The following is a 15,908-nucleotide window of genomic DNA, read 5'->3' on the forward strand; positions in this document are numbered from 1 at the left end:
TGAACAACAAAACTACGAACATAAAAAACAACCATTGCCCCCCCCAATACCCCTCTCTCCCTGCTGCCCGCCCATTGGGCTCAAAACTGCCTGCTAAAATCTGCAGAGTGCCTGTCGCCCCTAACACTTCAAAGAAAGAAAACATGGAAGAAGATCCTGTTCCCCCCACTCCCGCCCCGAACCTCAACCACAAACCAACTCCCCCCGGGCCCCTCTTTACTGCAACCCCAAACTTACGCAGGGCCATTCAGATATTTTATGCTTATAAAGCCCCCAGTACATCCCAGGAGTTTATTGCAAAAAGGAATATAAACAGTCTCACTCGCGCTCCACAGTAGTCTCTGCCCCCGAATGGCCCGGCGAGTCCATCCCATCGCCAGGGAGAGCATCCAGCCAGTCAGACACAACTTCAGAGTTGTCGAAGAACCAAACTTTTCCACGTATCTCCACCCTCAAACGAGCGGGAAACATCATTGCATATTTCAGACCCCTATCCCTCAGTTTCTTCCTGACGGCCAAAAAGTTATTACGCTGATTCTGTACCGCCTGTGTAAAATCTGTGGAAACGGATAGGCTGGAATTTTCAAACTGGAAGGGCCCTTCAACTTGCAGGATAGGGCCTTGGTCCCTAAAATTTAAGACCCTCGCAATGATAGCGCGCGGCGGCGCCCCCGGTTTCGGCTTCCCACCAGGAACCCTATGTGCGCGTTTAATAGTGAAGAAGTTGCTGAGTCCTTTAGGTCGGAGATGCTTAAGAACCAGATCCTGCACAAACAAGTCTGGGGTGGGCCCCTCCGATCTCTCGGGCACACCCAGGATTCAAACATTATTCAGTCGGGCTCTGCTTTCATAATCATCTAGCTTGCGTTCCGCCAGTTCATGTGAGGATTTGAGAACTCCACATCTTGCTGAAGCTGAGTCACATCATCCACCAGGCTGGTCGTCTTAATATCCAATGATTTCACTTTCTTGTTGACTTTGGTGAGGTCGGCTCATTTGAGGTTTACTTCAATGGATACTGTGTCCAATTTAGCATCCACAGTCACCATTTGCTGCCCCAAGGAGGGTTTAGCGTCATCAATAGCGCCCATAACGTCATGCAGCGTTATTTCTCCTCCCCGGTCAGGAAGCGCGACAGAAACCATCGCTGGGTATCCCGCTCCAGTCGGCAAGCCTTTAGTCAAGGTATAGTGGTCCAATTTATTGGATTGTACTAGTTTCTAGGCCCTTTGTCCCCTGGAGGAGTGCTTCTCACCCTCGGATGCCATTATATGTATGCGCGGTTTCAAGTTCAATCCTGAGTATACGCACCTCCCAGCGATAGTACTGCACTCAGAGGTCGGGTACCGGAGCTTCCAGCGGGGTACAGAGTGAAACACCACTCGGGCAAACCCGTCGTCACTCATCGCCAACTCGCTGCACCCCGACCTGTCAATCCAAGGCCAATGTGCCGAGACAAGGCAGGATAGCCATTTTGCCGCCACCACAAACTCCGGTTGAATAGCAAAGCCACCCACTCACTCAAGGACCAGGCCTCGCCATTCGGGGTTCCGTTGCCCAACCGACCTGTCAATCCAAGGCCAATGTGCCGAGACAAGGTAGGATAGCCATTTCGCCGCCACCACAAACTCCGGGTGAATAGCAAAGCCACCCACTCGCTCAAGGACCAGGTCTCGCCATTCGGGGTTCCGTTGCCCAACCAGAAAGTTATTGGCCACTGAAATAAATTGAGTCCCTTATGTCCGTGACACCAACATTCAGAGTGGAGAGAGAGGAGGGGGCCCCACGACACATCCCCAATCCACACCTCTCCCCCACCGTGCCCAGAAGTCACCACAGTAGCATCGGCTGGCGGCCGATTTTCATCAAGATCTCAGTCCTCACCACACTAGCGGGTTGTCCGCAACTGAAGGCGGGAGCTGGGCGGGCCGCGAGGGCTCAGTGTGACACGTCTCTCACTGTTTCCGCCGCTGCGCCCAGAGCAACCGCGCTTCAGGCGAGACCAACCGGGCACTTCCGGGTTGGCTCACCCCTGTTGTTGAATTTGCGGTGGGCAGCGCGGTCACATTAGTCCCCGGCTTTGCCGTCGCGGAGACCCGGACTTCGGACGAGCACAGATTCGGCACCCAGTGCTCCTCGGCCGTCGGAATTGGCCCCACAGGCGCCGCGTGATCTCCGGTGTAGCTTTCAGGGCCCGGAGGACAGGATGTCTGGCAGGATTACAGGGCTGGTGGACGGACTCTGCGGAGCCGAGAGTCTACACGGCCATTTTGATTCGGCGCGTAGCTCCTCCCCCTTAACTGAGCATGTTTTTCGCTTTTATGTAGTGTGCATTCTGCCATTGGTTTGAGCCCACAGTGCCACATAATCATCATTATACCAGATTTTGTTGGATGAGGAGATCCTGTTTAAAGCAGGTCATGCATGCTCTGCACAGTACACTTAGACTCCAGATGCATGTTTTTGAGAATATATATTGTAATTGGCTGCTGAATGATATGTTGGTAGAGCCAGACTGGCCATTCTGCCACATTGGCATTATCTCTTTATATCATACGCCCTGTTTCCTCCATTCTTTCCATTTGTTTCTCTTTTTCCCTTTTCCCCATGTTCCTCTCCCTATCTCACTGTGATGTACATTCTTTCACTATCAGTCTTTTTCTTTGTCTTTCTTCTTTTCTTTATATGTGCCAACAAATTGCACTTTCTCTCAATGTCTTTGTCCACCTTCCTCTGCCCAGCTCACCTTTCTTCTTGTCTTCCACCAATTTTCCCTGCATTGCCAGCATGTCTTTCTCTGTGATGGACACTGTGGGCTATCCAATCTGCCCCTGTCTCTCCCTGCATCTACGGTCTCTTTGAACCCCAGAGTGTTGGGGGTTGGGGGTTCAGGTTAAACGTTTCACTCCTCACCGACATGTTCACGGATACACAATCAAAGTCCCCAGGACACACGAAACATTGACTAAGCCAATAGGCCTGACTTGCATTCGGAGTCCTAACTAAAATATTTTTAAATAGCCTGCTGCAGTCAGTAAAAAATACTAAACAAAAAATATTGCTTTCTATATTTAGTGCATCTATAACATAAAGAATGCAATGTGTGATTATTCCCTGTACTTTGGAGATGTAAAATGCTACCTCATTATCATATGAAATCTCTTTACATAACTACACTTTCACAATTGCCTTATTAACTTTCTTGCTTTCTCAAATTTGTTTGAAAATGCACCATTTACCCACTCTTTTTTCAAAATGTTCTCGGGGAGGGGGGAAAGAACTCCACCGAGCTCACTTTAAGATGGTCGGGCTTGCTCGCTATGCTTGATAGTTACAGGTCCCTCATCTTGAACTTTTACGCTCACTACTTTCAAACTTCACTAGCCACCACTGTATGATATGTGGAGGACAGAGATCGGAAGGGGAACCAAATCTGACTATAGCAAGTAAGCCGAGCATCCGAGATTGCGAGGTGTGCAAGTTCAGGAGACTCAGGCCGGCCCGGGCCCAAACCAGGAACAGTTCCCATATATTACGGGGCCTTGAGCACAGGGGCATAAGTTCCCAAAAAGAGTATCAGCCAAATGTTTAGACGTTTTCCTACTGGCTGCTACTGTTTTATGAAGGTGTTGATTTTTAGCCAGCACGTAATGCGTCTTTTACAAGCAAGGCCATTTGAAAGCTATTTTCGTGCTGGGGCCTTCTCTCTCTCCCCCTAAAACTAGGTTCCATTGGTGTACCATCAAATTTGACAGTCTGATACCCAAAGAGGTATAAAGACTTTGGTAGGTACCACTAGTTCAGGACCTGCTGTTACATCCTTACTTACTTTTATTGGATTTCCCTTCCGTAGTAGGTTGGTCACCCAGGTGTCATATGCCACAGGCAAGTACAGGTGTGTAGATCCACACTAAAGGAATCCGCTTTATTATATGCATCACACAGAATCCTATCAATTTATTCTGTATCCCAAATGGTGTTTTTCATGTTACCTTTTGTTGTATTATAGCAATAGTTATCTTGTTTTGTGATTTGCAAGAATCGAGATCAAGGACTGTTTGTTTTTTTTCCCCTTTTTTTAATGCTTTAGGTAACATTGCTGTGTGGCGGAACCCAATTAACTCCAGATGTTCAGCACATTCACACTCCATTAAACCATGGCTTATCAGCTCTACAGAAATACAACCTTGGGAAACAGCCTTCAGGAGAGTCTAGATGAACTTATACAGGTATGAAGAAACATGGTAACTAATGACTTACAAGTGATTGCTTAGTAGTGTTATAACTGCTATAGGAGCGAACCTGTAATGTACATTTGCTGCAGCCTACGTTCCTATATCTTCCTTGATGAATATCTGTTTTCATGATGGTGTAGCCATGTCTGCTAAGAGACAACCCTCAATTAGTAATTAAGGTAGACATTTAAAGTTGGGTGGCGGAGCACGCGATCAGCAGAGGATAATGGCCGGCTGTCTCTTGGCTGAGGACTGCTCTCCTGATTTTGTGAGCAGGAATCTTCAAAGCTTTCAGTGCAGCTGCTAGTATGGTAGTTTTACACAATGCAACAAACTGTGCTGACCTGGCTAATGCTTATTTAGGTGAACTCGCTTGTTTTAAAAAAACTAAATGTCATGCCCCTGACATCTGGGAGGTATTCTTCTTATGCACTGAGACCAATAATTGGTTTCTCGGCATTGGACCCCATGCCTTTTCCTTGGATAGGGAAATCTAGTGATGGTTGCGCCGGGAAACTGTTGGGTAGCTGTGCACTTTATAAATCTTATAAATCTTAAATAAAATCTTCCCTTAAAAGGACAGTTTGACTGTCACTCTACTCGTACAACCCTGTGATGGATGGGCTACCAGGTCAGAGGTATTCAAGAGCCTGTACTCAGTTGGGATCCCTGCATTTCTCCAACTTCTGAATGGGTCAAGGGTATATTCAGTGATTAACCAGAACATGACAGAAGAACAGCTGAGAGTCTCACCAGAACAGGCAGTAGCACTGTAAACCCTATTGACCATACAAGAAGTCCAGTGTGCATCTTCGTCCATCAGCTGGCTATGAAAAAAAAAACACTGGTGTCGACAGGCACCCACTGCCGTTCTACATGTGTGTACATTGTAGCCGTCAGAAAAGCAAGACTACCAGACTTGTCCATAAAGAATTAACTTTTTCTATGTAAAATTTGTATTGGATTTTTCATTGCAAACAGCTCATGTAACAAGACAAATCGTTGTGGTAAATAGTGGAAGTAAAGCAATGTATCGGAAAGAAACGCAGTAAACGAGAATACGAAGTCACACTTAGTTGTCATCTGATCTGTTAATGAGAGGGACCAGGTGAAAATTAGGGAAGGAGACAGGAGCTTGTTGCGAGTATCCCGTAATCTAAACACCGGGGGTAAACGAGAACTGGGGAGGGAAAATTTGCAAGAGCTGCCTGTGGCAAATAGGTGGCTGCCAGTAAGTGGTGCGGAAGTTGCTGTTGGGAGCAAGGTTTAGACCCGATTGGACAGAGTTCAGGTAGTTGGGTAGGAGGGAGCTGGGGTAGGAGGGAGGTGAGGTAGGAGGGAGGTGAGGTAGGAGGGGAGTGTTTTCCCCGGGCGTTTGTTCCATCACAAGTCTGGGAATAGCAGGTATGCAGGGGCCCAGGTCAAGAGATAAACATTTCAGTGTCCGGAGGATCTATTGTGTCACGGGTACGGCAGTAATGACTGAGGGGCGCGGGGTGTTCCAGTTCGACTAGTTGAAGGAATTTGCGCATCGAATTTGGGCCCATTGTGGAGAAATGGGGAGATTTGCAGCAATGTCGAACCTCTTCGTAGCGAACGGCATTCGCCTCCTTTCGGACCATGAAGCATCAATTATCTATATACTTAATGTGGCAAAGATCACCTAGATACAGTATTCTGAATAGGCATTATAAAATTGTTAACATGATATTGGCTAATTGTTTACTGGATCAGTTACCATTGGCCATACACCCCGATGAGAATGTGTTTGCCCTGGGACGCAACATATCGCCAAGTATTAGGCATCTGTTTCATGTGTTGGAGACGGTTGTATGACAGAGGCACGTCTGGCTAAACCAGGTGTGCCTCTACTACGCTGCCTAAACCACAAATGCGCCTGAACAACGCATGTCTTTACCACGCATGCCTTTCCAATCAATTTCTTGGTAAAGGCATGACTGGTATAGGGATGTGTGGTAAAGATCGCACCCTATGCCACCTGCCCTTAGCCCGAAAAACTACCCTGACTCCTCACCGAGCCCTTAAAAAAATACCCCAACCTGTGCCCTAAAAACCTCTCCAATCCCACCTGCCCCTAAAAACTGCCCCCTAGCCCTAATCACTATGCTGCAACCCTCATGCCCTCAAAACTATCCTGGACTCCCGCAAGACCTAAAAACAATCCCCCTTGAGCCCTAAAAGCAACCCCTGACCCCCCAGACCTGAAAACAACCCTGACCCCCTAAAAACGACCACAGCCACATCACTGCACCCTCTCCCGATCCTCCCTGGGCCCTCCCATCGCAGCATGTAGACCGCGCATATGCTTCAACCATGCATAATCAAGGCATATGCGTGTTTAAGGGATGCGTGGTTGCACTTGTTTTGGAACGGCATGCGTGGCTCTGCCTGTGTTGTTCAGGTAGGTTGCCATTGGAGACTACCTAGACTGTATATCCACAATCTATTCTATCTATTCACATTGTCTCTGTTGGAAGTGCATGTTTGTGGTACTGAGATTACTGGACCAAGGGATTGTATAATGCATTGGATATCATTTCTTCGTGCACAGATAATAATGTAGGTTCTTGTGGGCAGACTGATTTCAGAAACTTGCCTAATCCTCAGAGTTACTAGGCAGGAATCGCTTCTCTCCCCACTGATCTTTCGATTGCTGACGGACCCCTTGCAAAACACTGTTTGAGGAGAGGGCAAATATTGCGTTCCACATTTACACTGCAGACACTGTTTCACTATATGCTGATGACCTGTTGGTCTATGTCGGGTACATAGATTTGGGAATTATGCCAACAGTTGACAGGCTTGTGGTATTTGGATCAGTCCCTGAACCAAATACTATATACAGGACCAGAGTTGACAGTGGAGAGAGAATTGACTAATCCCGGAAACTTCTGATCGGGATACACTGTTCCACTTTCGAATTTTGCAGATTGATCATATAGATCCGAATGTGATAGGACAATGTAGAGAAGAGTTTGGGAGTGTGAAAGGGATGCATAGATTTCAGGAAGTCTTTCCCACTCTCCTTTAATGGTAGGATGCCACTCACTAAAATGGTAGTGCTACATAGTCTTCTGTATTTTACCAACATACCCATGTCCCTACCCTAGGTCCTTTTCTTAAAGAACGACTCCTTTATAGATTTGACATAAGTGGGTAAAGTTAGAGGGTAGTAGCACTGTGCAAACTAACCATACCCCAGGAAGGAGGGGATGGGAGTCCTGTACTTCAATTATACTCTGTAGTAGCACAGTCACAGTAGGCGTCCAGGTAGTTAGTGGATACCATCTCATTGGACTGCCAGGCAGGATGTTGGACTCGGAGATGTGCAGGATTATTGTGCTTTAACTGCAATTTAAAGTCTCAAGTCACAGATACAGATGCCTTGATATGCTGCATAGGTACTAATGTGTAGGTAAAGTGTGGTTGATCACAAGTGTCTTCTAACTATTAATCCTAGCCTATTGGGATCCCAAACACAGAGCAGAAGCATACTCTGGACATACGGGATGCAGTGAAGTTGGAGTGGCTGGAAGATTTAATCTTTATTTATTTATTTATTTATTTATAGGGATTTGTATAGCGCGGACAAGACCCGTGGGTATCAGAGCGCTTAACAAGGAAAGAATAACATGTAGACATTATAGTAGCAGTAAATCAACAAAAAACATAATTATGAGGTAGAAGGTAATGTACTGTATAGACATGTTAGATATATACTTCCTAATGTCTGTGCAATTAGCAATTGGTGACGAATTAGGCTTAGCTTGTGTCGTGGTAATGGTACAAGCATGGAGAGGTAGAGTTATAAGGTAATTTGATCAGATTGGAGACCCATATGCCACTTCGGAGTCAGTGAATTTTAGAGCAACTCACTGCATGGTAGCAAGAAGGAGACTTTCCACAGATTCTTAGAACAACATATCCGTGCTAGAACTAATGTTGACACTGGTGCTCCTACTGGTTAGAGGCCCTTAGACTCCGAGTATCTTGATAGGTATTGTGCTCCTGCGATCTGGCCCCACTTGCTAACTTAATCCCTCCCCCACCCCCTACATCACTTTTCACCCAACTCACGCAGAGATCCATCCCCTGCTGCTGGCTTGCTCAATAAACAGTTTGATTTCTACAGCAAATGACACCCAAGTAGAACCAACATTGCGATCCTGCAAACAGCAATGAACAACAATATGACAAATTAAATGAAAGACCTAGGGCCCCCAACACTCACAGGTTCTAACTAGCCGAATTGTTAACTGGCAAAGTTAATGATGATGTATATATCGTAAATACACCACTTACTGATGGACACTGACCAATATGAATGAAATGGCTTTACATATGTGAAATCAAATTATAATTTGTGACACGCTTTATAATGCGTTTAGTGCCTCTCTCTGTATAGATCTAGCTATAGCACACTGACACAGGTAGCACCAGTGTATACTTATGGTTTAGTCCATTTCCATAGGAAAGGAAAAAAGATTTCTTAACTTTGGCACTTTTTGGCCAAGCTACATGCGTTTTTTTTTTTTAATTAAATCTTTTAAGGTACATCCTCTCTGGGTTCTTCATGGCAAGTTTCTTGCAGATCCGTGTAGTAGGGGCCAATACAAAGAAGAGAGAGCTCCAAAAAAGGGAGATTTTCCATTTGAATTCCTATAGAATTCTTGACTCTTCGATACAGAAACGGTTGAATGGTACTACACCAAATTTGACGTGAAGGTAGAACTTTAATTCTGTGGTGGTTTGATAAATACATCCATTTAAAAAAAATTATATTTGCATTTAAGAAGAGGCTTGAGTTGGGCATAGACAAATTTAAATTTTAGAGATATTGGGACGGCTGTGCAAATTTGCAAAACCAGCACTAACTTTGTGTTGGAAAAATACAACCAACCCTACAAAGCTTACGGAGAAAGACTGCGTGCACCAGAGGTTTACTTTTTGCGAAGGGTAGGACGCAGGGCCTTGCAAGAGACCAGGCCCTCCAACTAACACCACTTGGCAATGAACAGCATAAGTTGGCTGCCCTCACAGTTGAGTGCCAAGCTCTACAGCTGACCCCGGCTGTGTATGGCTGTAGTCTGTGCACAGTGGACGTAGGCTGCTCATCGAGATTTGGGTACATGGGCTGGCCAGAAGCAAGACTGTGCAGCCAAATCCTTCGCAGATTGTTGCAGGCTATGTCCTGCTGGGATTGGCCATCTGCGGAAGGTTGGACTCGGGTACTGGCCAAATGGAATTAAACCCAAGATGGTTCATGAGAGCACTATTGTGTAAGCACTAGTGTATCATCGATTGAACCGTTAGTATCGTTCTTGGGGTGGACTGGATTATATTCTACATTTGTTTAGGACTATACTGATAAAGGCGAGACATTGGAGAACGTGTAAAAAAAAATCAAATGCAATTTTGTTGGCATGAGAGTCAAGATTGTGTTTTTGTAGAAATTGAGGGAAATTGCTCAGTCACCGTGTTTGAAACCATTTGTCCTTGAGAAGGAGTGTATCGTACGTGTGGATGCAAGTAATTGTTGTATAGTAGCGATACTGATGGAGTGTGACAGAGTTAAGAAGTGAGCTATATTGAGACCAGCCGAACTGTATTTAGATATTGTACTGCTTTTATTTTGCCGACTGACATTTCCCTGCTTGCACTACAGTGTTTAATTAAACAGTGCTGCAGTTGGAGGTGGCAAAATGCCAGTGGGGAGGAAGCCGGGGAAGCGGGGAATGGAGGTGGAAACAGTCCCTAATAAAGACCGCAGTCACCAAGGGGCATATTCCGGTGTCAAGAATGTGTTTGCCAAGCTGTGAAATGTCCGCTAATCCAGCAGAACATAATTCTTCTTTAACTAAAAGAGAGCTACTTCGGTGTGTTTGGGTGGGTGAAAACCTCAGAATGTTTTTGTTGGGTGCAATGTTTGTTGTACAGAACCAAACCTTAGATGAACATGTTGTCCCCAGGTGGTTGCTGCATGTTAACAGTTACGTTGACTTGTTTAGTTGCTAAATTACAATTTTACCAATATGAGATTCTGTATATATCAGCACAGAAAAACATTCAATGTTCACTGTATATCTAGGTTACCCTTGGAGGAAGAGGAGAATGTTATAGGTCGAGAACCGGAGTGTGGAGTTGCATTTACCATGGGGGATGGGTATGTTTGGTGCCAACACGAAAGTTGATTGCTAAAGTAGAGAAATTTGCATCCATCAACGCTGTGTTAGGGTACTTCTTGTACGAGTCGTCTTGGGACCGTAAGCTGCAGGGTAAGTTTAAGGGTTTTTCCGAAATACTTGAGGAACTTGCTGGGAAGAATGATGTTTTGGCTATAGGTGACAAAATTGTGCCTCAGATGGACTAAGAAAGAAGTCCTGATAGTCTTCTTGTCATGTTGACACCAAGAGTATTTATGTTGGCCACTTGTGGATTTATTTAAATTTTATTTAGTGTTTTTTTATATAGCACGAGCGTGACCCGTTAGGGTGTCAGAGGGCTTAACAGAGATATAGCAGTCCGAATGCGACCAAAGCAAGCAACATAAACTTATGCATAAAGATAATATAAAACAGTATAAAAAAAGCAGACAGTAAAATTTCTCAGGACTTACAATAATATCTGAGACTGACGAATACATCGAATTACAAATTATCTTTTACCGTCCAAAGAGGAGTTCAAAGTTTAGCTGAGCTATTTGTTTCAGTAGTTTAACTAGATAGGGGACCCAGGAAAGGACTGCGTCGATCCCAATTCGAAATTGGTTCAGGAAGTCCTTGTGGGGCCCTCTGATTCATGAATCTGTAGCGAACGGAAAGGCGATTCGATTTGACAGATGAATTAGTTGATTCTTTGTAAAGAGTTATGGTAGGAATTTCCCCATTAGGAAGATCTTAGTTTCCTTCTTGAATTTTGAATGGAATGGTATTCTTCTAATGTTTATCGATGGTGAATTCCAGAATCTGAGTGCGGCGCCTGAGAAATCTCTGTTGTATATTTTCTTCTACAGGAAGCGTGGCTGTTTCAGCACAAGATCTTTTGCGCCTCAGGAGTACCTGCCTCCTCAAGATATCATCACTTACTGGGCATGATATGCCAGTGTTTTTAAATGTATCGCCTTATGTGTGATACAGGCCAGTTTGAGTAGCACTCTGGCTTTGTATGGTAGCCAGTTCAGAGCTTATAATTTTAAGGTATTGGGCAGGCCAGATAAAGTTGAACATCCGTATTCGATCCTTGCAATAACCAACGCCTGAACCGCCATTTTAAGGTCTGACGTTTCTAGGAGTGGTTTCAGTTTTCTAAGACAACTCTGGTGGTACCAGGTGTTTTTAGCCATCAAGTTGGTGTAGCTTTGCATGTTCAGGTTCTTGTCCAACGTGATTCCTAGTGATTTGGCTCAGTCCACTAAGGTAGGGTGCAGTTAAGGGCGTTGATCAGTGTGGTCCATTCCTTTATTTCAAAAGACATTTTTTGTGGTGGGGAGGAAATTAATAAAAATTCAGTTTTTGCTTGTTTAGTTTAAGCTGATTACCTGTTAGCTATTGAATGGTCATATTTAGCGCTTCATTGATTGACTTGATCTCCTTCAGTGACAAGGCTTTAATGTAGATCTGTGTGTCGTCAGCATACATATGAAACAAGATGTTGGCGTGTCGTAGTCTCTCAGCAAGCGGTTCCATGTAGAGCTTAAAAAGAGTTGATCCTTGTGGTACGCCAATCATAATAGGGGACGGCGATGATGGCGGTTGATTAACTAAAAATCTTTGTGATCTATTCTCCAAGAAATAATGAAAACATTCAAGGACAGTTCCCGACAAGCTCATCCTGTTCAAGTCGATTTAGCAGTTTATCATGGTTTACAGTGTCAAATGCAGATGAAAGGTCCAGAAGAATGAAAAGACAAGCTTTGTCTTGGTCTAGAGATTGCAAGGCGTCATCCACTATATGAAGCATTGTAGTTTTACGTACTATGGTCTTGTCTGAAACCTGATTGGCATCCTTCCAGAAGATTATATTTAGGAGATGTCTTGGCACACTTGTTGGTGCACACATTTTTCTAACACTATCGCTAATAAGGGAATATTGGATACTGAACTGAAATAAATTGGGTAACCAGCATTCGATGTTGGTGGGGATGACTTGCCCAGTTTTTAGGCAGTCTGGTATGGAGCCTTGAGACAGAGGTATTGATTATTGTGGTCCAGATCATGGGACAACAAATTGGCTGGTTGTCTTCGAGAATTTTGAAGGGAGAAGATCGTTGAAGTGGTGTGCTTTGTCGACAAGAGGATTTTGGAGATGATGATGATGATGTTGTCATATAACTTGAAAGAGGACCATCGAGCTTCATTTTTGGGCACTGATTGGACGGACTGTGAAGGTTCATAGATTTGTGAAGCCGATAGGGAGGGTAGGTTTAAAGCGGCTGCTCTAAGCTCACTTCTCAGTTGAATTCTTGTCCTTCACAGGCAAAATCATTTCTCACAGTTTGAGGGGTTTTGTTACTTCTTTAGAGGATTTGGCCATTTATTCGACTGCAGCTTTACCATTTCAAAGAGTTTACGTGGTCTTTTATGAGCATTGTCCAGTTCCAATCTAAAATCTTTTTTTTGATTTGAGAATGCTTTTGTTATATGTGTTTCCGGTCTTTCTTAGTAATTTTAGTTGGTGGCATGATGGGTGTTGTCTCTGTTTCCGTTTGGTTAGTCTCCGCTCTCTTCTTTCCTCGTTCAGGGCACTACTAAACCAATGATTTTCGTGTCTATCCATTATTCTTAGTTTTAGAGGAGCAACTGAGTTGATTATGTCTGACATCTTTGCTTTGTAGTGAGTTCGCAGACATTTGTAATGTTAGAGGGTGGGATCCTTCTCGCAACGCGCAGCCAGTTTCTCATAGTCTAGGTCTTTATCATCTCTGATCCATCTCTTGGGTTTGACAAATTGTGTAGATCTTTCCTTTACAACTCCAGGAATGTAGAAGTTTATAAAATGGTGGTCTGACCAATCGGATTGAGGGATTGAGATTATATTGACTGCCTTTTCCCTTGAGATGATCCAGTCTAGAGTAGATCCTTTGCAGTGAGTTGGGAGAGTGCCGGCTTGGGTGAGATTTTGTACAGGTAGGAATGTTCCAAAGACATTGACCTGGCTATCGTTAATATTTATTTATTTATAAAGTTTTATATAACTAGCTCACAAAGGATATCAGAGCGCTTTACAATTATAGGTAAGTTAACAATCAGAACATGAGTCGAACATGGGTAGTAAAATAATCATAAGATCTATAGTTTACGCAAAACAATTCAATTATAAGTCCAAAGAGGACAAAGGGGGCTTTATGATGTAGCGTGGTGATATAAGGGTATTAAGTGAACAGTCATAAACCTGCATAATAGTCAATACGATAGTAAAATCTACACATGAATTGTATGGGGCTTCTACTAAACATTGAGTCAAGTGGTAAGCAACTAATAAAACATTTACAATCCTGGGTGCGCTTGTGATGGGAAAGAAGATGTAACAATGATTTGAGGGGAGCAAAACACAAAATCATGTGCAGGAAAATAAATGCTACAAAGTAAACATATACAGGGGTTAATCATACTTTTTCAATGACCGGCACCTTTCGGGCGGAAAATAAAGTACAAGAAAGGTATTTATATTGCCCCTTCTATATAGGTAAGAACTTCTTCATGAGGAATTTCTTTGCTTCCAATTTGAAAGCGGCCTTAGAAGAGATCTTTCGAATTTCGGGTGGAAGGAAGTTCCAGATTTTAGGAGCAGATCCCGAGAAAGCTCGGTGGCAAGTTCTTTTTTTGCGGAAGGGCCGTGGTTTCAGGAGGAGGGAATTAGCACTCCTTGGCGATCTACCTCCTCCAGATAGTTCTAGTTTTTGTGCAAGGTAGGTAGGGGTTTTGAAGTGGTGGGCTTTGTGTGTAAGGCAGGCAATCTTCAGATGAATTCTAGTTTCATAGGGTAGCCAATTTAGTGATTTTAAAACTGGAGAGATGTGTGTATTATGCTTGGTGCCCATGATCAGTCTGGCCGCTGCGTTCAGAGATGCTTTTAAGGGGGCCAAAGACTATTTAGGGAGTCCACATAGCGTGGCACTGCAGTAGTCCAGTCTCGGTAGGACAAGCGCTTGGACCACTTGCTTGAAATCTGCTTACAGTAGAAAAGGTTTCAGATTCCTGAGTGTTCTTAGGAGGTGGTTAGTTCCCTTGCACACGTTGCTGATGTGAGACTTCATATTCAGATCCTTGTCCAGAGTAATTCCTAGGGATTTAGCTGAATCGATGATGCGGGGGAGAAGTTGATGGCGGTTAGATGATTCATCCATAGGTCGATATCAGGAGTATATTTTGGAGGAGAAATGAGGAGGAATTCTGTTTTGGAGATGTTTAGCAGGAGGTGGTTCATAGTCAACCAGTTTTGGGTAGTCAGTAGGGTAGAATTGAGTGAGGTGATGTCCTCCGGAGAGGAGATTTTCAAATAGAGTTGGGTATCGTCCTCATACATGTGGAACCTAATGTCCAAGGAATTTAGAACATTAGCTAATGGTTCCAGGAACAGATTGAAGAGAATGGGAGATAACAAAGATCCTTGGGGAGCCCCCATGCTGACCGGGGATGGCTGGGAGAGTGAGTGGTTCGCTTGAACTCTTTGGGTTCTGTGTTGCAGGAAGGACCCAAACAAATGCAGCACCTGACCTGAGAAGGCCATCCTATGTTCCAAAATTAATAGGAGGTTGTCCTGATTAACAGTGTCAAATACTTGAGTGCCGTCTTTCTGACCCTGCCCCTGGGTCTCCTTGTGCTGGGGGGAGATTTTAATGCGGTGCTTGATGGAGGAGTAGATAGATTCCCGGCACTGCTTCATACACCATTACAGAAGTGGCTCCCTGACTTCCTCGAATTGCTGCGACTGATTAATAGCTGGAGGGTGCGTAATCCGACTCGGAGATGCTTCACTCATGTGTCCGCTGCACACAATAGTATGTCCAGATTAGTCTATATATTGATACCTGCGGCAATGGCGGACACAATTAGGGGGAAGCAAGATACCTGGGATGGGGCATCTCAGATCATTCCCCGATGTGGTTACAGGTGGAGATTGGGCAACCAGCGGTTGGCAGAGTAGCTCCAATTAATGCATGGCACTTAAAGGATCCAGCTACAAAAAGGGAGATGCACCAAATCTCGGAACACTATTTTCAGGAGAATGTGGGGACCGTCGACTCGGCACAGTCTCTGTGGGAGGCATATAAGGTAGTGCTGCGGGGTGAGGGCTTCTCCTTAATTGCAGGCAAAAAGAAGAAACACCAGGCATAGGTAACCAGGGTGGAGGCGGAAGTTGTGGGTCTGAAGAAACGAGTGGCCGAGACTGCTGCTCAGGGAGACCTGCATCTGTTGAAATTGAAACTGGATGAGTACAAGGGCCTCTCCAGGGAGAGGGCAGTCTCTCAAAACAATGACATACAAAGTCGAGTATACGAACATGGAGATAGGGCAGGTAAGTTAATTGCCTGGTTAGAACATGGAGAGCGGGCCTCTCGTTTGGTGCCTGAGTTAGAAGGGTCAGGACCTGATAGAATTAGGGATCCGCAGGGAGTGGCAGAAGCCTTTTCTGAGTATTATAAAGACGTAT

General features: G+C 44.6%; 1 protein-coding gene across 1 annotated transcript in view; it reads left to right on the plus strand.

Annotated features, from left to right (window-relative positions):
• The window catches only part of GTF2A2 (general transcription factor IIA subunit 2), a 106,803-nt gene that overhangs the window by 22,984 nt on the left and 67,911 nt on the right, over nt 1-15,908 (plus strand). The window contains exon 2 of the mRNA XM_086959359.1: nt 4,091-4,229. Coding sequence (XP_086815485.1) covers nt 4,158-4,229 — 72 coding nt within the window. The 5' untranslated portion in view covers nt 4,091-4,157. The remainder of the gene's footprint in view (nt 1-4,090; nt 4,230-15,908) is intronic.

This window comes from Lissotriton vulgaris, chromosome 2_2 (genome assembly GCF_964263255.1).
Source record: "Lissotriton vulgaris chromosome 2_2, aLisVul1.2, whole genome shotgun sequence".
Classification (NCBI taxonomy): Eukaryota; Metazoa; Chordata; class Amphibia; order Caudata; family Salamandridae; genus Lissotriton; species Lissotriton vulgaris.